This window comes from Caretta caretta, chromosome 7 (genome assembly GCF_965140235.1).
Source record: "Caretta caretta isolate rCarCar2 chromosome 7, rCarCar1.hap1, whole genome shotgun sequence".
Classification (NCBI taxonomy): domain Eukaryota; kingdom Metazoa; phylum Chordata; order Testudines; family Cheloniidae; genus Caretta; species Caretta caretta.
Genome location: NC_134212.1, coordinates 38203411 through 38228656, shown reverse-complemented (window position 1 = coordinate 38228656; position 25246 = coordinate 38203411). Strand labels below are relative to the sequence as shown.

The window sequence follows — 25246 nt, the reverse complement described above, 5'->3', positions numbered from 1 at the left end:
CAGGAAGAATGTGGACAAATTGGAGAAAGGCCAGAGAAGAGCAACAAAAATGATTAAACATCTAGAAAACATGACCTGTGAGGGAAGATTGAAAAAACTGTGTTTCTTTAGTCTAGAGAAGAGAAGACTGAGAGAGGACATGATAACTTTTAAGTACATAAAAGGGTGTTACAAGGAGAAGGGAGAAAAACTGTTCTCCTTAACCTCTGAGGATAGGACAAGAAGTAATGGGCTTAAATTGCAGCAAGGGCCATTATGTTGGACATTAGGAAAAACTTCCTAACTGTCAGGGTGGTTAAGCACTGGAATAAATTGCCTATGGAGGTTGTAGAATCTGCATCATTGGATTTTTAAGAGCATGTTAGTCAAACACATGTCAGGGATGGTCTAGAGATAATACTTAGTCCTGCCATGAGTGCAGAAGACTGGACTAGATGACCTCTCGAGGTCCCTTCCAATAATCCTAATCAATAATCCTATGATTCTATGTTCCACGTCTCATCATGCCCACTTTCCTGCCTTCCCTCTGTTTTATTTAATGCTTTGTTTGTAATGCCTTACATCGTTAATGGATGTACTTTTATTTAGAACCAGACTAAACATATTTCCTAAAAAAGAAAAGGGACCAGTGAAATCCAGCAGTGTATTGAGTTACAAAGAGGTGTCTCTTGAGGCATTGCGTAGGCTGGTATTAATTCCAGTCTAATGTAACATTCTTGATTATAATGATCTGGAACTAGTTGAGTTTGGTGTCTGAGAGGTCTGTAGTTTACAGTAGTGAAGGAATGTGCAGGGAAAGAGAAATTACTTTTGCTCCATAGGAAGCAATGATTCGTGCATTCATATAATGGGAGATCCAGCATCAGCCCCAACTTATGCACATGAGTGATGGATGCTAATAGAACTATTTACATACCTAAAGCCATGCAAGACTGGGGCTTCTGTCGTTTGACTGGACAATAGAAATAGTTTACATGCTATGTTATGATTTGCATTGCAGTAGCATCTGGAAGGCCTAATCAGGGCTCTGTTATACTAGGTACTGCACAGTCCCAAAGTACTTACAGTCTATGCAAAGTAATTTGTTAGACATTTTTAACAGAAAAGCATTTGAGGTGGGATCTGCTGCTTAGAAGACAAAAGAATTGCAAAAAAATACAATTTATTATAGACATTTCATTTCATAAGCAAATTCGCTCCTGAAATACTTAGTATTTTACAGCTTTACTAAATAATGGGAACAAAGTGGGAAAAGTAAAAAAGTAATTTATATTAATTTGACGTGCATTAATGATGATAACCTTAGCGTGTAAGTTATGGGTCAGAAAACACACTATCGAGAGGCATAAAACAAGAGTTGGTGGCAATTCAAATGATGAAAGTGCAGTTGAGTCAAAATAAGGGACCCATAAAGTGTTGTATCAAAGATAAGGGTTGAGGATGGTAGGTAATTTAGAAAATAGATACAGTAATTCAATAAAGAATACATGTTCTTACATCAGTAAATAATATCTCTGTGGGCTGTGTGTTCCAGAGAATAGGACACAGGAAGGGGAATCAGACAAGGGTTCTGTTCCTAGCTCTCCTACTGATTCACTATGTGACCTTGGCCAATTTACTTTACCCTTCTGTGTCTCATTTTCCCCTTTAAAAAATGAAGATAATAATAGTAACTCAACTTCAGTGCTTTGGGAGTTATGGGTGAAAGGTGTTTAGTTACATGAAAAATTGAGATTTCAAAATTGTTTTCATTGCAAAGGGTTTGAAAATGGTACATTGCTTAATTTTTCAAAATTTGTTTTTGATTATTTTTAATTAAAAATAATCAAAAACTGTATTGAAATTTTAGGGGGAGTCACAGTGCCACAGGATCCGTGCTACATCCCAGCTTTTAACAGGTTCTTGGAGGTACCTCTTCAGTATGCCAGAGCCCCAAGAAGTGCCACTCTTCTTTAAGGGTAGGCTAAGTAGCTTCAACACCTCCAAGACTGAGCCTCTGGGCTCCAGCACTCCTGTTTCACACTGTGCGCTCTGCCCGCAAGTTCAACCAAGCTAGACTCCTGTTCAGAGACTTTCAGCCTCTTTGGGGATCAATGCACGTCAACATTTGCAGACACCAAGTAGCCTTTTCAAAACAAAGTAGCATTTATTAGTCAACTGGAATACAGCAGTGGGAAGTCCTTAGGTTAGCAAAGAGAAGCAAAGGTTAAGTTAGAGTTCGGACTGGAAAGCATCAGGGCTCCACCCAACCAACTTGCTATAGAAGCCATTTTGGCTCTCATAGACTTTAAAGTTAGAAGTGACGGTTGTGATCATTTAGTCTGACCTCCTGCACGCTGCAGGCCACAGAACCTCACCCACCTGCTCAGGCTGTCATTGCCAGGTGAGAGCTCCTATGTGTCCCAAGGCCAGCTCTTATCCTAGTCTCACCTCTTGGTCCATTGTTTTCCTCTTGCAGACGCATGCTCTGAGTTCAGAAATTCCTGTTGATAGGTGTCAGTTGTTCAGTCCTTGGGGTTCCCCTGGGCTTTCTGGATCCTCCACTGATGTGGTTTAGTTTCAGCCAGTCCTTAATGACCTATTCATACCACCCCAGCCAGATACATGGTACAAACCGCTCACGTCTCCTCCTCTTCCCCAGGGTAGCATTTAGTCCTTCTATACTCATTGGGCTGGAATCCTAGGTCACGTAAGTCACTTGCATGCATATCATTCATAAAAATATTACAGTAAATTCCCATTTGATCACAGCAGGAAAATAGATTTGTTTATATTGATAATTTGTGGGGGGGAACCCCAAACAGTGGGTTTAAAAGATTTTGACCAGCTGTCGCGCTAAGTGTTGATGATATGTTTTGTTTAGTTCAGTTCCCAAATACTGCAAGACCAGGTAAAATCGTTAATGAGTTTAGTTACCCCCGAGTAACAGTGTACAAGTACAGCAGCTTTACATATAGAGAACTACCCTCCGCTGATTAAAACCTTAGTATAATAAAGTACTCTCAGTACATACTTAACATTAAGCATGTGTTTAAGTGCTTTGCTGAGTTAGGTCCTAAATGCAAAAATGAAGTCAATCCATTTAAATTAGTAGTAGAAAACGTTTAGCATTGCTTGCTTTTTATAGGCCCCTAAGTGGCCACACAGAATGGGGTGAGGATTGGGGGAGCCCCTTCCATGCCCCTTGATAGGATAAACAGGGAGCCAGGATCTGGCCAGAAGTCTTGGTTTTTTTAGAAAAAAAAAGTTTACAGTATCACCTGTTTTTCCAGAGGACATGTCTCATTCTCATTGTGACCTGTTTTTTCTTAACTCTACACACACAAAAGCATGCCTCATTTGCCTACAAAGTTTCTTTGTGCACGTACATGGTCATTTGAAAATACTTTGACTTCTAATTTAAGTATCTGTTAATGAACTAATCATATTTGGGTGTGTAAACGTGCACATTTAGATTTGAAAAGCAGGCTCTTAATGACCAAATTTGTTCCCAATAGGAAGTAAAGTCTATTGTCCCTTGGGACATCATTAGAAAAAGTAGCAAGTGTGTGTTTTTGTGCTGCTAAATTTTCACTCACAATTATGTAACAATGGCCAAAATCTGCCTAAATGTTGCATTTACAGTATATTTACAGTGTTTTAACATCTTTCTGCAATTAAAATGAACTACTCTGTTGAAAACCAACTTTTAAATGCATAGTTCCTTCATAAAAGATATTACATTACTATTTTAATTCAATGGAATGACCAATTGCATTATTGGGAATAAAAATGTGTGCTTAACATTTAATTGGCTGTTTCTGCCAAAAGGTTGCTGATATGAAATACTATTCAGATGTGTCAGGCTTAAATGTATTGCCATTGTCATCAGGATTATACTGATAGCATAAAACAACTTGGCTATGCATAGGACGTTTTGAAATTCTTAAGGTGCCTGTTGTTTTTTCCAGGATACTGACAATTCTATTTTAGCTCTGTGTATGAAGTGTTCCTACCTTTCCACATTGATTGCATCTTTCATTCCTTACTCCCAGATAGCAGAGAACAGTAGGCTGTCACTATCTAAAACATGAGATGCACAAAATGCCTTCTTTGGTTAAAAATAACCCTAATTGTACATATTTTCTTTTACTCTATTGTAGTTGTTGTTTGATATAATATACCCATTCACTTGCTTCCTGCCCTGTCCTGGAGTTTAAATTCAGAGAGGATGCATAGTCCAGGCTTTAGAGCAGTGAATTTGGAGGAACCAGCAGACCAGGGTTCTGTATTCCCAGCTCTGTGACTGATTTACTGCATGAAGAGTATGAAGTCACAATTGCTGTATTCAAAGATAATTACCCCCATTCAAGCTCACAAGAATCTCATAATGAAATTGAAATCCCAGCTGCAACTGGAGCTTGCAGCAGCAGAGGCCAGATTTCAAGGAAGAAACATTAGCTAGCTACCTTGTTGGCTTGTGTCAAAATGCCTCCCTGCAGTACACTATTAATTTAAACTTGGCCATTCTCAATAGAAGACACACAGCATTACATAAGAAATCCAGACTTCTATTCGCAAAAAGAAAAGGAGTACTTGTGGCACCTTAGAGACTAACCAATTTATTTGAGCATGAGCTTTCGTGAGCCACAGCTCACTTCATCAGATGTTTACCGTGGAAACTGCAGCAGACTTTATATACACACAGAAATCATGAAACAATACCTCCTCCCACCCCACTGTCCTGCTGGTAATAGCTTATCTAAAGTGATCAACAGGTGGGCCATTTCCAGCACAAATCCAGGTTTTCTCACCCTCCACCCCCCCACACAAATTCACTCTCCTGCTGGTGCTAGCCCATCCAAAGTGACAACTCTTTACATAATCAAGTCGGGCTATTTTGTAAGCCTTAAGACCTTCAGTTCATGTTTTCTTTCTATTATCATAGTCAACATTTGCTTTGGGGGGAAAAGGTAAATAAAAAAGAAACTCTATTATGCAACTTCCTACAAAAACAACTGTAGGGATTTTTGTTTGTTTGTTTTTTAGGAATATAGAAAAATCAGTTGGAGCAGCATTGACTCAGATGTGTGTTATTGAGGAGCAATACTGATTGCAAAGTTGTGCAATTCTAACAGATCTACTAAGCCGCTCAACAAAGCTTCTAAGGATTTTATAAAGAAGAAAATTAATGAATGGGTTACAACTGTAGTTATTAAAGGTTCCAATTATACTGTAAAAAGGGATGCCTAAAATTCCCCATTAAATTCTACAAGATGTCAGTGTGGATTTGATTTAAATCAAATTGATTTAAATCACTAGTCAGGAAGACTTGATTTAATCATGGATTTCTACATAAAAGTACATTCTTGCTGGTTGTTATAACCTTAACACATATTCTTCACAACTCAGAGAGAGATGTAGGTTTCATTTTTAGAAGGTACACAATATACATTTTCAAATGATTTATTTTGAAAACTTTTCAGATTAGTTTTACAGCTATATCAGAAAATGAATGATTGTTTGGTTATTTCATTTACTAAAGGTAATTGAAGCAGATATTTATGAAAGCATTGGGAGGTAACTATCTCCAATTCAACAGGTTAATAATTAATATTTGGAGGATTTTCTTGCCATGCTGTATTTGAAGGAGAACATCACCAGACAGACATTTTAAATTGTTTTATTTAACTAAAACTACAACATTATGTATTCTGGATTTTTTTCTTCAACCACAAACATATAATATTTTAACAAAACAAGCATATGAATTTCTGAATTTAGTTAAACATTCAAGTTTTTTAAAATCAGGTTTGTTTTTGTTAAAATTGTTTTTAACTAAAATAGTTAAATGAAATATTTAAAAAAAAAAAACAAAAATTAAATCAATGATGTCAGCCAGGTCAAATGAGAAACTTAAAATATTGGCTTCTGCAGCTAACTCAGTCGTCTTCACCTTCGTTTTCCTGTTTGTTCATCATCTGGAAAAGAAAAACAAGCTTTCCTGCTTTTTCAGGTTCCAAACGATTTCTCAGTTTGAAATGAATTAGTCCAAAGGAAGAAAATATTCTTTCTACACTGGCAGAAGAAGCTACTGCTGTTAAAAGTGAGATTATCACTTCAACAGTCTCTGAATCCAAGTGCTTAAGTGACTTCCACTAGTTCACTCGTGTGACTTTCTTTAAAAGTCAGCAAACCTATATTTCTTGACTGGTTCACCCTTAACTCTGAAGTTTATTATAGTTGGCATTATGGAGGGATGATTGCTGGATGTCCATGTCATAGCCAACTCCTCTTCTTCAGCAGTTAAGGTTTGACCCTGGTACCGAGTATTGAGAATATTTGCAAGAAAATGAGCTGGAGATAGTGCTTGTCTCATTCGGTTTTTAATGCCTGTAATTTAACTCTGTCATTGCATATTTCTCTTTTTAAGATCTCACTCAGTTCCTTCCAAATTTCAAGAACATCAACAATAAAACAGCTATTTCCCTGCATTTTGTTCAAGGCTACAGAAATAGGCTTCAGGGTACTTGGCATGTGTTCAACATTTCTTTTAAGCCCAATGTTGAGAACTTTGGCTGTGACAGTGCCCATCTATTTTTTTCACGATTTTGTTCACAAACTATCATCAGATTAGGCCAGTTCTTGATATAGTGCTCAAAACAGTCCACTCCTGAGTTCCAGTGTACGTCTTGTGAGACAGTTAGCTTGATTCCTCCCACTTTTTTCAGAGTAGCTGCTCCAAAGTGGTTGTTACGGAAGTATTTTGCAATTTCAGCAACATTAGCCTTTATTTCTGGAACACTGAAGTCTTTGGCTAGGAGGTGCATCAAATGAGCACTGCAACCGTATGTTATTAGCTTGGGACTCTCTTCTAAATAATTTCTTCTCATCTTGGATACATTTGCAGCATTTTCTGTGACCAAACTGCGTACTAGACATTTGATTTTTTTTCCACAGTTTGTTATTGCTTTTACTGCTACTTCTTGTAAGTATTCTGCTATGTGTGCATTTTCTGGTGTCTCAGTTGTTTCTGTAAGGAAGACATTCCCTTCTTCTGTTGTCACACAAGCACATACAACAGGATCATTGTGGACATTGCTCAACCTGTCAAGACTCAGGTTAACAATTTCAACCTCTAGACCTTTTGGACACTGCTCAATTTCTCTTTCATACACTTTATCCAGCAATTTGCCTGAGACATTTGCTCTATTGGGTGGACTGTATCCTGGTCTTAATGACTGAACCATGTTAATGAAGTGTGGGTTCTCAACCATACGGAAAGGAGAGTTTGTTGCTTAAACAAACCGGGCAATTTTTTCCTCAATTACCTCTTTTTGTAATCTGCTGATTCTTATCACAAATTTATCTATGGTTGTTTCTGGATGATGGAGATTTTTTTTTCCTTTTTGCTACAGGTGATATACTGTGGCTATGTGACAAACGTGATGTGACTGAAACACTATCATTGGCAGATAACTCTGAAACTATAGAAAATGATGGTGATCTTGAAGGTGGATAGTCCTCAGAATCCTGTATGTTGTTGATGGATTCTCCTAAACAAAATAAGTCAATGCAGTTATTTAATTATTATTACCATAATGCTCATTTAGTATTACTCATTGCATTCACTGACACTCCGTACTACTTTAAAGGTAAAATTGTAAAAGAAATATCTGCCTATTTAACCTATTTATTTTGTATCACAACTGCAACTAAAATGATAGTACCATAGAGTAACAACTATATTTTTTGCTCAAACATGAGAATTCAAGAACAGTCCAGAAGGAAGACAGGCAGTCCTTAAGAAAGAAGTATGAAATAAAAACGTTTACCAACCTGAAGATCCTGCATGTTCAGGCATGTTCCTTTCATCATCTTCAACGCAGCTTCCTCCTAAGAAGGAATACTTCTCATGATGTTGTTTCGGAAAACCAGGCCTTGCATTTCTTTGTTGCACTGTTTGCATTTTGCACGCATGTCTGTCTTATCCACAGGTAAAGGAACTTCATTAAAATATTCCCAAATTGGGTTTCTTTTACAGCCTACTGCCATTATAGGTTTTCCCTTCTGTGAGAGAACTGTATGATAGATCTCAAATCAATGAAGGCTACACTCAGAGACCTCAAGACTTTTGGAATATGCTGCTCAAACAGTTTCACTTTTGTTTCTACTGCCTGTCCTCCCTTCTTCACATTTATCTCCAGACTTCTTCTTCTTGTCCAGATCTATTCCACGCCCAACAATCTTCTGTTCATTCAACTTTTTGAAACTTTGTACTTTTAGAGAGAGGTAAGGGATTGACTCTGTGTACACAAATTTGCAGAGGGACAATAGAGTTGAGATCTGTTATTTCTCACATCTATATATTATTTATTTATTTTAAAACATTTTTGCTCTTAACAAGCATGTTATCTCTGGACGCACAAATCCACAGTTTGAGAACTGCAAAACTAAGCATCTCTGATGGTATCTTCTAGACTGAGCATATGAGTTCCATAAAGTAGATAAAAAGATTAACCTAAATAATCTATACAGAAGCCCCTGGAACCCCATAAGATTGGGTCCCTAATCTATGAACTATTGGAACTCATTTACAAAACTTTTCTTAAACATTACATGAATACATTGTCTCTTACTATAGAATTAGAATTTATAATCCCTATTCCATGATGAGATATCTTTGAGCTATAATGTAGCTTTAGATAGGGTTTTTTTCCTCAAAATGCATTTTATCAAAAAGATCTGATTTTAAAAAATGGATTTTTTTAATTTAAATGTTTGTTTTTTTAAAATCATTTATTTTTATCCACCCTGCAAGGTGTGGTGTAGAAGTGTACTATTCATTTCTGGCATTTTGCTTTATTCTCCCTTGGTTTGATGGGTTCTGAGAAAATATGAGTCTTCTCTCTTCCTCCCCTCAAACACACACACATGCAGAGCATGGTACGAACCAGTTTTGGTGATGGAGCACTGAAATCCATGAGAGATGAAGTGCCCTCTTTAACAAAGAGGATTTGGCTCTCATACTCTTCTCATGCTTTGAGATCACTGTCCTTATGAGCACCAAAAATTACCTGGCTTGCCAATCAAATATATAATGGGAAGCCCAGATGCTAACCCTGGGGTTTTAAGTTAGAAATTCAACTTACAGGTACAGAGGGTGCCATTAAAATCCAATCTCCACCCTCCCAGCTATTTGTAGTCACCTGGAGGAGATCTTCTGCCGTTGAATCTGAGCAGGCTGAGAGACATGAGAATGACTGTTATCAATGGAAGGTACACATCTTTCAGCATCTCTCCAAATCAAGTTCTAACTGGAGAGTGGCAAATGTTGTTTTTAATGCTACATGCTGTGAGGATAAAGGTCTTCTCTGTGTTTGGAATCCTAAACTGAGTTAGAGTGTTGTGGGTGTATCTTTATTATGAAGAAGTTTTTTCTCAGCAGAGCTTTGCAATAAATGAAGTTTCAAACTTCTTCAGATAATTTTTTTTATCTTCTGAAATTGGAATGTAGCTTTTGATTATGCAATTATCTAAGATGTTGTACGGGCATGTTATTCATAATGTAGCCCAGCTCTGTTTAAACAAACCCTTGGGTTCAAGTTAAATATCTGAGCAATCCATGGATACTTCTAAAATATCTGCATGGGAAGAGCTGTTTGACTGCATTTTTTGTTGTGTTGTATAAACTAAAGCTACATGGGACAGAGAGTAGTGTAACATAGTAACGATTATGTTCTTGCAAACGTCAGTTTGACAGATGAAGATATGCAGGCAAGTTTAAACCAGGATGAAAAAAGTTCTAATGAATCCTGAACAGCTACTTCAGAAGTTGTTATTTTCATGAATATTAAAATGTTCATGACGTCAATGGTCAGTTAAATTAATATTGTTTTTCTTTTCTTCCCCTCTTAGTTAACACTGCCAACGTTTCCTGTTGTCGTGAAGATTGGACATGCTCATTCAGGCATGGGAAAGGTGCAGGTGCTATTTATATATACATGATAGGGGTTTTCTGGTGCTAGTCTACATTTTAATTGTCTAAATATTAAAATATATAAACTTCTCCACAGTAGGTGTTAAAACTTGTGTGCTGGCCAGATTCCAACTCAGGGTCCTGATTGTGCAAAGCGTTACTTGGGTCCCTATTCAGGACAGTACTAAAGCATATGCTTACATCCCCAGACATCTTAAATTCTGACCTTTGAGAGAGGGACTTAACCACATGCTCAAATGCTTTCCTGAATCAGGGCCTTATATGATAATTCTGTTGCCTGCAGCAGAACTACCTGAAAAGTCAGGTTTATAAGCACAAGTAAATATTTGCAGGTCTGAGAATCTGGTGAATAAATTCTCCTACAGCTTCCTAAATTCCCACAGTAGTTTCAATTGGATACAGTATTTTTCTTCATTTCCTGTCCTGTAGAGTTGCACACACTCGCTGCATTCAATCCAGAGGCAACTGCATTTCGCTGGTGGGTGAAGCAATTTCTGTATCACTTACATCTCACAATGGTGGTTTGATTGTATAGCTCAATTATGCTTCCACTGATGTCAATGGGTGCAGGTACTCAATTGGTAGACATTTCCAAAGTGCTAAGAGATCTTCAGATTAAAAAGGATTGAACAACGGCAGAGTGTCATCAAATAACACTTATCCCCTTGGATTTCCAAAAATTCTATGAATGAAATATCAGCCATTGAATAGTAGAAAATTGATTTTTGTCATTTAAAATATTTTAGTCAATAAATGTGCAATCTTTGCATTTCGGATTTGTTAAGGAAATTATTTAATTTCCTTGATATTTAACATTTTGCATAGCTCTGAGCCTCCTGTACACAAGAAACCTCACCTACTACAAAAATTATGGACACAAACAAATATCCCATGACTGAACAACGTAATTGCTTAAACATCCTTACTAGGAGTTGATTGGCTTAAGCAACCAATCTCTCTTTTTAAGAGGTCTATAAAATATACTTGAATTTAAAAAACAAAACCAGGAACCTTTTTATCTTCTCCACATTGTTACTTTACCATCCTGGATGTTCTTACTATGTTGATTTGGGGAAAGTTTATCAACACCTCTTTGTATGAGGGTTTTTTAATCTTAGTAACTCCATTATTCCTCCTCTCCCACCTACATTGGTTCTTTAATGGGATTTTTTCTACACCATCTAACTTTTTCCATATATTCATAATTTTTCCACCATAGTGGCCAAATACTGTTCTTAAATATATGCATGCAACTCCCACTTAAGTGTTTATACCATAACATTTTTTCAAGACTTTGGCATTAGTACATTGGGAACCACTGCTATAGATAGATACAAACTTGTTCCGCCGCTTGTGCAGGGAAAGCCCCTGGCGGGCCAGGCCAGTTTGTTTACCTGCCACGTCTGCAGGTTTGGCCGATCGCGGCTCCCAGTGGCCGCGGTTTGCTGCTCCAGGCCAATGGGAGCTGCTGGAAGCAGAGTGGGCTGAGGGACGTACTGTATTTACACAGATTCCGAACCATCACCATTAAATTTGGCCTATAAAATGTTCCAGTTTGTTGGATAACATTTTCGTTTAAATCCAAAAGTTGATGGAAATGGCTAAAGTTGTGATAATATAATGGGCTGCTTTGACATCAAAGCTACAGGCTTTGAATCCAGGCACTTATAGTTAACATTGAGCTTGGTCCAATTCCCACTGAGTCAGTGGTGAAATTCCCATAGATTTCAGTTGGAGCAGGATATGCCCCACTGTGCAAGTTACTGCACTCACATTCTTCTGATATACAGGGTTACACCTTAAAAAACTATGGACTCATCCTTCAAGATATTGATCTATTTTTGTCAGATGATGTATTCCCTCAGCATTTATTGAGCCTCAGTTCAGTTCAGAACACTTAGGACCTTGGAGGACTGGTTCCTGACTATCAAAACATTTTTAAAACAAGATTGATGTAAAGTTTGTGTACACCCAACACATGCTTTTACACACATTCAGTTTTCACATTATCCCTCAAAATCTTCATTAGTATGCCTGTCACCTTATTTAAAAGTACAACATAGATACTAAATACCCAGTAGGTGTATTTACTTATCTCAAAATTAAATATGAAGTCCTATAAGCAACAATTTGTGTTTCAGGTTCTAATGAAGATTCCTGAAGGCCAGAAAGAGCTGAACCATATTGGATTAAGACTATAGAATTCAATCCTTTAAAAAACATCTCCCAGTCTGGTGAGATGTCTTGACACACAATGGTATAAACAGACTTCAAAATTCATGGGCAGATAATGCAATTAGGTTTTTCTTGTTTGGTTTGGTTGGGCTTTTGTATTCCTTTCCTTCCTTCCTTCCTCTTATTATAACTGATCCATCCCACACAGAAGTACTGTTCACTGCATCCTTAAAACTAAAATGCCAAAATGCTACAATAAATTACCTATAAAGAACTATTCCTAGAGATCGTTTATGTGACACAGAAATAAACATCAGTATTTTAAAAGGGTTTCCAACAAACAAAATGTAATGTCGATACTTGATGATTGCCTTCTACAACAGTGAAGGTTACATTTCTGGCTAGAAATTACACAGCTTATTGCAGGAATATTTTTACCATATTCTAGTTTTGACAACTATAGCTTTTTTTACAGATCAGATAAATTATCCATTCTTTGTTTTGTAAGCTGACACTATAAAAAGTAATATTTCTCACAGGAGTCATTTGCAATTGCATTTTACACTACATGCTTAACTATTCTTGTTGTTTTTCTCTTCCTCCTGCTGTTTGTGTTATGACAACAGGTTAAGGTAGACAACCACTACGATTTTCAGGACATAGCCAGTGTGGTAGCACTTACCCAAACCTACGCCACCACTGAACCCTTCATAGACTCCAAATACGACATCAGGATCCAAAAGATAGGCAGTAACTACAAAGCATACATGTGAGCCAAAAAATATTTCCTTTTATTTTCTGATTTCAATATTTACAAAGCAGCACCAAAGTTCACTTGATTGAAGTCTAATGCCTCTTTTTAAATAGTCCCTTATTATCAGCACTTCTGGGAGGAAGGTATTTTAGCCTTTTTTAAATTTGTTGATGGACATTTTCAATTATTTCAAAAGCTTTTAAGTGTTAAAATATCTCAGCTGTTTCATGTTTATATTAATAATGCATTTTGTTGAACTCTGTTTGTTACAGAAATAACAATGGAAATGCTCTGAGAGAATAAAATAAATGATATTTCGAATGGAAAGCATACAGAGGTTATAAAAAATGGAAATTAAAAGGGGTCTTGTGGAGAGGACAAAATGGACTTTACTTCAAATGGTTTAAAAGATGGCAAAGTACTTTCTAATTATTTTTTGGAGGGAGAAAAGAGAAGGGAGTAATTAAACACATGCTTAGGACATTGCAGAATGGTTACCTACAACTCCCATGTGGGTCAACTCTTCCACAGCAATTTCTCAAAATAGTTTCAGGGAACCAACAACAAGAAGTGGGGTCTGATTGTTTTATAGGTGACTTTTTAAATCCCTTCAGCAACAAGACCCAATTTTATTATTAAAAAGCTTTGAGACAACTTTAGGTCATTTTCATTCACAGAGAGACCTGAATGTATAACTCTTGACTAATGGCACAGAATATTTCATTCTAACTGCAACTGATATAACTGAGGCCCCAATCTTGCAATGACCTTTAGACAGATGTACATAGAGCTCTTCTGATGTCAGTAGAGCTTGAAGTGGGTGCTCACAGCTCTGTCTTTCCAGGGGTCACTGCATGATCTAGACATAAATTTGTTACCCATAATTCAGTTGTTGATGCAATGGACACAATATATGTAGTATGCACATAGGGATTCCCATATTTTTGGAAAGGTGAAGGAATTCTTGTACATTAATTTTTTTTATTTATTGCTATATTTGAGCTAAAGTACAGCCTAACTCCTAATTTTTATTGGGCAAACCAGAAACACTGAGATTAACACAACTCTACCATTTGTTTCAGAAAATGCTGCATTAACACACAAAGTATTGAATTATGCAAGAATACAAAAACACAGGAAAAAGAAACAAATAGCAAATGAACTTCTGTAACAGAAAATACTCACTGGGACCAAAGCTGGGTCTCTTGGAAATCCTTCCCGAAGATAATTCTTATAATAAAATTTCAGCAAAATGTCAATAAAGTGCTTTAAGCATTTTTACAAAATCTTCAGCTACAGTTACCAGTTTTAAGGTAGATGCTTAAGAATTTGAAAACAACCATAGCCCTATATGAAAACAACTGTGGCCCGATACAACTTGTACCCATCGGACCTCCTTATCAGTATCTTTCAACTGGTGGCTCCGAAAGAGCACAGTTTTAGCAGTAAGGTACAACTGCTGAATGGTTATGACACAAACCACTGCAGGACCAGCAGAAGCAGAGTCCGTATGAGCAATTTGATGGTTCAATAGTACAAGGTGGTGAGCTGCTCCTTCTTTGAGGTGTTGCACCTCATCAACAGTGAAGTTGATAGGAGTTTAAAGCACTCTGTGCTTCACAGCACTGAGCCCTAGATTTGTTGGATTGACTGAAGACCAGAATTCTCTTAGGAGTCTCACTCATGCTATTTACCACATTTAACGCTTTTTTTTTTACTCTGAAAATGCAAATAGGAAAACAGACCTCAAAAACTGAATTAAAATGGTGGTATGTTCCTCAGACTTTTTTTAAAATCTCCATTTTCTCCAAGGTAGGGAATTGTGTCTGAACACTGTGAGCCTAGCTGTTATTCCCCTAGATTCTTATGAAGAAATATTAATCTATTGCTATATACTCTAAAGCAACATGAAAAACAGGCGATTTACCAAATCACTGTACAACACCTCATATGCATTCATATAAGTTTTGTCAGAGTATCTTGTTCTACAGCTGGTTCTCATTTTCTGCTATGACACAGAAACAGAGTACTTAAAGAGCCACCACAGAAAATACCAGCAAAACATTTGTTTTTGTAGTTTAAAAAGTGTTATTAAGAGCTTCTGTGTTGTAATTCTGTGGGAAATTGTGGTATAATCTGGATCCATGACTCACAAAAAAAGGGATGTTTAACATTTGTCAGTGGCGATTATAGACAAAATGCAGTGTTGGATCACTCCAAATACCACAGCTCCTCAAAAGATTTCATGACACACACACAACTACCAGTACAGGATTCATTACATCTGACTTCAAGGAAATATAATTAAAAAGGGTGGAGCACAATGAAAACATACAGATATGTACAAAAGTACCAACTAATCTTAAATCCCCACCCTCTCTTTCCAAAAGCAACACACATTGAATTCATAATTCTCTGACCAAAAGAACAACAAAACTAATGTGTAGTGTTCACATCAGTCTAAAGTAATAATCTGTACTGTAGTATCAAAACACCACATCAGCATTGCAAGTACAGTGTATGGTAATTTATGTACCTCTTCATGGAGAGAAGTCACTGGCCAGAATAGAAATGCAAGTGATTTTTCATCAAACTGGAGGGGAGTAAAAGCCTTTTATACTTGAGCTAGTAGAAAGTGTTATATTAATCTCTCATTCTTTGTTTCTTTTAAGACATTGCTTCTCTTCAAACTTCACAAAGATGGATATGAGCTGAAAATATATGATAGGCACAAGTGTAATGCACTCTAATGTGCTAGGACTTGATTCCCTGATTAATACATAATTAGTACATCTGTTTGTTCAATTAATATATTTTAAAATCTTTTACTCTGTGGATTGATACCTCTTCCCAAGCTCATAATTAGGTTTATAGAAAGATGGAGACAAGCCTAGTGCCACTGTAATTCACTCTCATAAATTACAGGTGTTGCTGTTCTTTTGCCAGCAGGAAACAAAAGGTCATAATTTAGACTGTTTGTATCCTTTGCCCATTTCTAATACAGTCTTTACAATTACAGAGTGCATTCCTCTTCTCTGTACTATTCATCATCGTTGGTTTAAAAAGCCAAAATGTTGTAAAAGGTACTCATTTATAAAATATAGTGGTGATGATGATGATCTATTATAGACACCAAAAGAGAGATGGTAAATGATTGCTTTTGTTAATGAGCTTTAAAATGACATCATTAGGAATAAAAGATAAATTAAATTACATTAAATTAGAGAAGGGTCCAGAATCAGGGCCTGAAGCTAAATCCAGATTTCACAGGTAGAGTCTATCTTGATTAGGGTCAAACTGGAACAATGACTCTGAACAGTCCTGAACCTTGGAGTGGTTCAAAATATGCATCTGAATATCACTGTTAGGGCCTAACTCTATAATTGGCTAAAATGAAAGTTTGGGATGGATTTGATATCTGGACGTGAAGCTTTCTTTGTCTCCTGTTATTTGCTATGCATTTAGAATTAGTTCACAATGTTGGTGCATCCATACTCACCCCTGGTAGCTGCAATTTCATAATAGTCTTACTGATCTCACCACTAACCAACAGTTGTCACAACAGTTATGAAAGTGAACAGGCAACAAGGCATGGGGAACTGCCATTATCATACTTTATAAAATGTATGCATGATGTTTTACTGAGACTTATGTTATCAGTTGAATTCTTCAGTGTGGACGTTATATGGTAAGCAGCAGGAGGAGAGAAACAGAGGTAACCATTGGTATCATAGTAGTGTGAAAATAAGAGCAACTTAAGACAGATGGTGAAGATATCTGTTCAGTTTATTGACAATAAATGTAAGTGTGCAATAGGTACTCAGTTAATATTGTGTCTGTAATTTTTTTTATCTCAGGAGGACTTCCATATCTGGAAACTGGAAGACAAACACTGGCTCTGCAATGTTGGAACAAATCGCTATGTCAGATAGGTAAGTGTAGCCTCATGTATGGACTAATTAGAAATTTAAATAATTTTCATTTTAAATTAATTAAAAATTCCCATGGCTGATGTTAGTGCAAGTAGTGTTAACTGAAGGTCCAAGAGTTCCTTTTGAAAAATTCATTGAGATAATATGGCCAAGGTTTTCCAAATAGTGAGTGCCTTAAAGGTAAGCTCCCACATCCTTATTTAGATTCCTAAATCTAAATCTATGCACTCACCGTCAAGCCAGTCAGGATTCTATTCAGGCACTTCACCACCACAGCATTAGTCCACTAGTCATTTCTTCTGATGCATTTCTCCTCTTCTCCCCAGCAGACTTCTCCTCCTGGTATATTGTACTTTTTCTCTCCTTCATCCATCCATATATTTTTTTTAGCTTGGGCAAAGTTTCTTTTCCTGTGCAACCAAACAGGTTGGTCTTAATTTCAGACACACAAAGCATTTTCTTCTTTGTAGCCCTGCTGAATGGCATATTCTTTCCCTCTTGAGACCTCTACACTACACTAAGTTTCTTCTCAGCTGCTGGGATGTACTGAGGTGTCTCCCATGACACCAGTCCAGGTGTTTTGTTAGGTTCACCACTGCTTCCTTCTTCTACCCATCAAGCAACCCTTCCTACAGCCCTATCAAGCTCTTTCTTCCCTTCCATACCAGTTTGAGCTTAGCCCCAGTACTCTGATATTGCTCACTTTTGTATGTTCCTCAGCTGTACCTAGGCCTCTGTCCCCTGAAAACAGAGTTCTGGAGTCTTACTGCGGCTGTGAGATTTTTCTTCTTTCTACTTCTGTAACTGTTGCCATTGTTTGAAGGTAAACAAATTATGCACAGTAAAAATGTCCTATCCTTGTTTCCATGATGCTAAAAGATCTTCACCTTTTTGTAGTGTGGTTAGGTGGTGAAAAGGTAAAATAAAGTTTCTTCACTAATGATAACATTTTTCCCTTCAGTTTCTCTGAGTCTGGAAGCTACAGTCACGCATTCCCACTTGTGAATTGACAGACACAGGAAAGTCAGCCTTTTCTACAAGGATGAAAACAAAGTGAGATGAGGAATGACAGCTCCCTGCTGTCCAGCGCCTGCCCCCTTCCAGCTAGACCAGGGGTGGGCAAACTATGGCCTGGGTGCCGCATCTGGCCCTTCAAATGTTTTAATACAGCCCTCAAGCTCCTGCCAGGGAGTGGTGTCCGGGGCTTGCCCTGCTCCATGTATGACATGGCTCCGTGCAGCTCCCAGAAGCAGCAGCATGTTCCCTCTCCAGCTCCTATGCAGAGGGGTAGCCAGGGAGCTCTGCACTCTGCTCTGGCCCCAAGCGCTGCCCCCACAGCTCCCATTGGCTAGCAACTGTGGCCAATGGGAGCTGCAGGGGAGGTGCCTGCAGATGGGGCAGTGCGCAGACCCGCCTGGGCATGCCTCTGCATAGGAGCCGGATGAGGGACATACCACTGCTTCCAGGACCTGCTTGAGGTAAGCACTGCCTGGAGCCTGCACCCCTGACCCTCTCCTGTACCCCAACTCCAGGCCCCAGCCCTGATCCCCGTCCCACCCTCCGAACCCCTTGGTCCCAGCCCAGAGCACCCACCCCAGAGCCCTCAACCCCCTCCACCCGTACCCCAACCTGGAGCCCCATCCCACACCTGAACTCCTCATTTCTGGCCCACCCCAGAGCCCGCACCCACAGCTGAAGCCCTCACCCTCTTCTGCTCCCCAACCCCTAATTTTGTGAGCATTCATGGCCTGTCATACAATTTCCATACCCAGATGTGGCCCTTGGGCCAAAAAGTTTGCCCACCCCTGATGTAGACAGATCCCTCAGCATGGCAGTGATAGCTCTGTACTCTGAGGGGGAAGTGAAAGTGAGCTGAAATGCTCCTCTGTCCTTTCAGAAAGTGAGGCTACATCTTCCCTGACCAAAAAAAAAAGTGTGTTTACACATATTAGCTATCCCACAATAAACACATAGTGGAGACTAGGCACTTTTATATTACTGTGAAGTAAACTAGTCATCCCCAGGTGGGAGGGAGGGGATGGAAGTATAGTGCTGACCTCACCTAGCTACCACTAGAAGTGGTAACACTAGAAGTGGTTTGTCTCCACTTTGGATTTTACAGAGAAATAACTATCACACATTAGTTATTGCACTATAAAAATTTACCTTTGTGCCAGCAAAGACAAGGTTATAAATAAAATGTAATGTAAGAGGTAATGTGCTTAAGAGTCTAAAAAGGGCCTAACTTACTATATTACACTATCTAAAATATTTGAGGTAAGGAACACAAAATCAATAGAACACTCCATATAGAAAAGTCTTATAAAATATAATAGTTTAATGGGCATTAAACCAAAATAGTTCCAGAAATGTTATTCCAAAACCCGACAGAATTTAGCAGATAATTATATCCTTTCTATAGCTTTTTTGAAACATCCTTTAAAATTCTATTGTCCATTCTCATTGTGTTGGTTTACTTTTAAATGATTTCTTCATAACCTATCACTGACCATGTTGAATACATTTATGGACAGTAAAATATTGAAGATAAAGACACTCCCATGTTTCAAAACAGATATTAGCTTTCCTGATAGAATAGTAAGAATAGCCAGAATTAAGAAGCAGCGGAGCCAGTGTCAGGCAACAGTTACGTAACAGCGTATTTGGAGCTCTGCTCATGTACACAGATTTAGAGTGGCCCCAGTTGTCTACCTCACTTTGGCTCCTTGGCACCACTCCAGCAGCAAAGAAGGTTCAGAATTTGGCTAGATCTCAGCAGCTGATGATTTAGCCTTTTGGGGAGTCCTTGGCTGGTGTAGAACCAGCATAAGTAGCTGCACCACCCACTCTTGGCCTGAGCATAAAGAGCATGTGAAAGACAGAAGAACCATGGCTGGAATGCTATTGAGCTCCAGCTACTGTCAGATGATGGATGACCAATATTCATGGTTTAGGGGCAGGTACCAGTATTCATGGTTTCGATCAGCCTTAAGGGTATTCTAAACTATGCTGGAGCTAGGGCCAGTATATCACCAGCTCAAGAAATAGGGAGCTAGCTCCTCTGTGACACCACAACACTGTGCCTAGTGGACACTGGGCTAGTATTTCGAAGAAACTACTATAGTAAATGAAAATTCAGTAAAGCTGACAGACTCAGGAGAATAGTGAATTTAAAACAACTGTCCAGCTAACAAACTATCAAATTAGGCCTATATAATAATGAGGACTTGACTTGATTTTATACTGATGGGAACTATTTTTTCTACACAACAGGTACAAGCTCTGGGTTGACACCTGTTCTGAAATGTTTGGGGGTTTGGATATCTGTGCTGTCAAAGCTGTACATGGCAAGGATGGAAAGGATTATATTTTTGAGGTAAGATATGCCATACTTGTCAATGTAAGCATTTCCTTGTTAAAAAACCTAAGTAAAACCACTTTACCTATGATTTAGGTATCCAGTTCAGGTTGTTTGCATTTGAGGATGTAGTGTATTTAACAATGTTTAAGTCATAATGCAAGACCCCATAACCAAGTTCGGGGAACAGCTTGCTGGAAAATGTAACCATATCATAGAGCAATGTTTTCTAGTGTCTGAGGAAATGTACACACACTACACAAACAAAACCAAATGGAGATGTCATATTTTCCCAACTCTTAAACTTTCCTTCCTAAATGGGCTCACCAATATTACTTTGGAGTAAGATTTGTGTACAGCACTATCCCAAGGGAACACCAACAAAAGTATATCTTTACATGGAAAGGCAAATTAAGAACGTTGTTTTCACTGTGTGCCTTTTTTTCAGCCTAAATTGCAATTTTCAGGTCTGATACCCCATGAACCATCATTGCTAGAAGACACTGCTGGGTTTTTCAAAATGATATAGGAGTTTCTAGACCTGATGGCTCTTGATCATTTGATTTACCCCCACCCTACCCCCCAAAAAAGCCATCACAGATTATTTATCTATGTAGTCCGTTGGAGGGAGTGGCTCCTCCCCCTCCTGGTCTGTGGGCAGCCAGTCCACCCCACTATGTCTCCGGGGGTCGCCTGATGTGGGGAATCAGTGGGGCAATGGGAGACATGAGCTCGGGCCTGTGATCAGGGCCAAACAACAAACACAGTCACGGAGCCCCAGCTCCTGGTCGGGGCAGCAAAGAGTCTTGGGCTCAGGCCTGTACTCAAGCCGGGCAGCGAACAGCCAGTTAGCCCAGGCCCTTGATCGGGGCAGGGCAGTAGAGAGTCTAAAGGGCTCAGGCCTGCACTCAGGCTGAGCAGCAAACAGTCGGGCCTCCTAGCTCTGGCGGAGGGCTGACAAGCACTGGCTTCTTGCCTAAGAGAGGGGGAGACTGCCACCCACAGATTGGGGTGGCAGGCGGGAAGCAGGCCCACCCACTCCACTGCGTCCTGGCCTAGGGCCCTAGCAGCGGCAGAGTGGTCTGCCACTGGGTCAGCGGGGATCCTGACCGCAACACGTTGACTCGCTTGCTGTCAGCTTTGCAGCCAGACAGGGGTCGGCTACCCCTGGCCCACTTCCCAACTCCCCCTCAGGGTGTACCTGGCTTTAGAGGGTCGTCCTGGTTGTCGGGGAAGAAGGCCTCTGTCCGTGTTTGCACTCCTCCGTGCTAGGGTCTGTAAGTGGCCCTGGCAGTCCAGGCCAGTCCTCGGCTCCCTCGGGGTCTGCAGTGGCCTCCCAGCTCGGGAGCTCACAGGAGGTGTCAGGCTCCTCCGGCAGCTGCCTCCTCACGGAGTTCTCTGGCATGCCTTTTGTACTTCCGGTCCCGTCCACTGACTTCTGGTGAGAGGGTTGAGTGTGGCATGGCTCCGCCCACCAGGGTTCAACGAGGGGCTCCTCCCACTCTGGGTCTGTGGGCGGCCAATCCACTCCACTACAATCTAACAACGCAGGATGCTTTCAGCATCTCAGGACAGTCTGCCCTGAGGATCCCAGTTCCATTTTACTCAAGCCCCTGCCCCGGTCAGGTTCTGATTTTGCAAAAACAAAAGCAAGGGTGGTTTTATCCAAGCTAACAAAGCTAACAAAGTACACTGGTATCCAGACAGAGGTTCTGGTTTTGTCCTCTCACGGATCATGGTATCCATTTCTAAGTAAAAGCAAAAGGTTTGGTCTTTTGTGTGCTGCTTGTGAGATTCCAAAAGAAGAAAATACATATAGCTGCTTAAAAATGCAATTAAAATTCATTTGTCATCACTGTCTACTGCTAAGCACCCACGACTCCCACTGACATCAGTAGTAGTTGAGGGTGCTCAGAAGCTCGCAGGATCAAACTCGGTGCTGTACTCTTCAAAAATTAGAGTTCATCAGTAGTAGCTCCCTCACATCTTGAAGAATGTAAACTGTAGAGCTCCTGTTTCCTCAGACAATATGCTTGGCCACATCAAAACAACTCTGTACACATCCAGCAGGATGAATGCCATTCCATTCTAACCCCCTATTTTCACTTCCTCGTATACTGCAACTCTCTCTGAAATATTCCCTGTTTAGTTGAAGTCTGCCATGCTTGTTTTCAGCAATGCAGTAATTTCAATTTTATTAAGTTTCTATAAAGCTGGTTAAGCTGGCCGATTGTAAGCTTGTGGAAGTACATTTTCCCTTTATAAAAAAAAAATCTCCTTTTTGATCTTCTGCTAATTCAAAATAGAGGATAGTGCTTGAATTTACAGTTTACCATGGACTTAGAGCACAATCATGCAAGGTTCTGTGCAAAACCTGCAAAATGGTAAGCACCTCCCACTGAAGTTAGCATGCACTCAGTACCTTTCTAGATGAGGACCAGTGCCTGTGACCGGTCTGAAAAATGTTTTCACTGATTAAAAAAAAGTTGTGACTGAAAATCTCATAAGAGACATGCACAGTACTTCATTTTTCTTCCTCCTTTTGAGCACATGCCCTGGCCATCTGCACCAGAAATACTCCTGTTTTTCGAAAAAAATCTAATCAACAGTAGTGAGCCTACTTAAGGACCATTTAAAAATATCATACATAATAGACACTGCACTGAAATTACAGAACTGATAGAAGTATGGTAATTCTTTGCTACTCTACAGAGTCAGCTGAATTGTTTTGGAAATGGTGACACGTTCATCAGCATTGATTGTTAAAAGTTGTATTATCCATTCAGATGTAGAACTGCTCTAGAAGATCAGGTTCATGATATATGTAAAATCTGTGATTTCCTATAAACTTGTAGTGATCGCTATTAAAAAGTCAACATTTACCGCACAGTTGTTCTGAGATACCACAAAGATTGCCTACTTTAGGATAGGGGGAAACCTGTGGTGTCTCAGACATGGTTTGATAACAGAGGGTAAATGCTGACTTTTTAAATGTCAAACTGTATAAACACACTTGCACCCAATACAATAAGATAATACAAATTCTGACTTTTAAAATAGTAGACCACTACACAATGCGCACACAATGTATAAAAAACATAGGTACACTTAAGTCAAATTCAGATGCAATGTTAGGACCCCTTCAACAAACACATCCTCTCAGACAGGAAGACTGGGTCCTTTGTAAATACACACTTTCTGTCTAGGCCAGGGGTTCTCAAACTGGGGGTTGGGACCCCTCAGGGGGTCATGAGCTGTCAGCCTCAAACCCAAACCACGTTTTTCCTCCAGCATTTAGAATGGTGTTAAATATATAAAAATGTGTTTTTAATTTATAAGGGGAGGTCGCACTCAGAGGCTTGCTATGCAGGGGTGAAAGTAAGTCAAGCAACTTACCAGTACGCTGGGGCCAGCTCTGGCCCCTGGAAGGGGTGGGGCCTAGGGTGGAAGGGGCGGGGCTGAGGGGGTCAGAGCCAGCCCCAGCCCACCCTGTAAGGTAAGTGCCCCCCCTCCTTCTCCCCCCCCCCGGGGTAGCAGCAGCAGCCCCCTGGAGCTCCAGCGCTATTTAAAGGGCCCGGGGCTCCCCTGCTTCTACTGCCCCGGTCCTTTAATTAGCCACCGGAGCCCTGGGGGAGCGGCGGGGCTCTAGCGGCTATTTAAAGGACCGGGGCGGCGGAGGCAGCTGGAGCCCTGGCCCTTTAAATAACCCCTGGAGCCCCCGCTACCCCAGAGCTCTGGGGGCTATTTAAGGGACTGCGGCTCCCCTGCTTCTACCGCACCGGCCCTTTAAATAGCCCCCGGAGCCCTGGAGTGGCAACGGCGGGGATCCGGAGGCTATTTAAAGGGCTGGGGCAGTAGAAGCAGGGGAGCCCCAGGCCCTTTAAATAGCCGTCAGAGCCCTGCAGCCGCTACCCCAGGGCTCCAGCAGCAGGGCTCTGGAGGCAATTTAAAGGGCCTGGGGCATACCGGCTTACTTTCACCTCTGTTGCTATGTGAAAGGGGTCAACAGTACAAAAGTTTGAGAACAACTGTTCTAGGGAGATACCCTCTGTATAATACAAGGTTCATGATTTGGGACATATGTAAGCAGAGACTCACAATATCAGGATATCCGTGGTACTAGGTGCATTACCTCTTGACTTTTATGCTGAAAGAAAACCAACTCTAAATTATTATTATAATTGTATGTCTTATGAAAATAACACTAGCTCTGGCCTCTGGAAGCTGATTACCGAATTTCATATTGCCCATCGCTTTTCATTTTATATGCTGTTATCATTAATCATATTCCCCTGGTAATTTAGCTGGTTTGTTTTGTGCTGTGGATGGTCATTTCAGATTTTCATGATTTAAAGCTCTGCTTCTTTTCAGTCCTCAAAATCTTTAAGCAATAGACAGTACCAGAATCAGATACAAACTGCTGACACCATGTTATGTCTCATGAACTTTATGTTCTAGCTGTACTTTTAAAGCACCTTTTCTAAAGAGATCCATTATTTATGATTTAGTCCTGTGCATGCTCACTGTATGCAAGTGTTATTTCTTTGATATTTTATCCAAGTCTAAAGAAGGCTAAGCTATTCTTCATTGTTCTGAAATAGTTTTCTCTTATACAGGTAGGTGGATTGAATGTGGTTCTCCTGTTGTTTGGCACATTTTCCATAACAAACAGCTAATTATTTGCATTTTAAAGCCTCCTAACTGGGCATGTAATATTATTAGCATACTTGTTTTGTACCAGTGATGTGAGTGATCATAAATAATATGGAAGTATTTTTGAAATACACTGAATTCATAAGGACAGAAATATGTCATAAGTGCTAAGCACACTGAAGCAAATTTACAGACACTTAGCATTTTGGAGTAAGAAATAAGTCTTATTCTGAAAACGAAAAATCTACAGACCCTCATCTTCAAATATTAGCCTCTTTTAGAGTTTTTCCTCATGGGATTTCATGTTTTGCTTTCACATGTTTATAAATGGTTTTCAATGTCTTTGGCTATCAACAATTACAGTTTAAAATACAGATTTCTAGATATATTAGGTT

The 25246-nt window shown here is 39.6% G+C and overlaps 1 protein-coding gene across 4 annotated transcripts in view; it reads left to right on the top strand.

The window, feature by feature from the left end:
* SYN2 (synapsin II) overlaps nt 1-25246 on the top strand; it is a 418695-nt gene that overhangs the window by 338399 nt on the left and 55050 nt on the right. For all 4 annotated transcript variants that reach the window (XM_048857162.2, XM_048857163.2, XM_048857165.2 and 1 more), the window contains 4 exons: nt 9898-9960; nt 12781-12923; nt 16766-16840; nt 20114-20216. In XM_048857162.2, coding sequence (XP_048713119.1) covers nt 9898-9960; nt 12781-12923; nt 16766-16840; nt 20114-20216 — 384 coding nt within the window. The remainder of the gene's footprint in view (nt 1-9897; nt 9961-12780; nt 12924-16765; nt 16841-20113; nt 20217-25246) is intronic.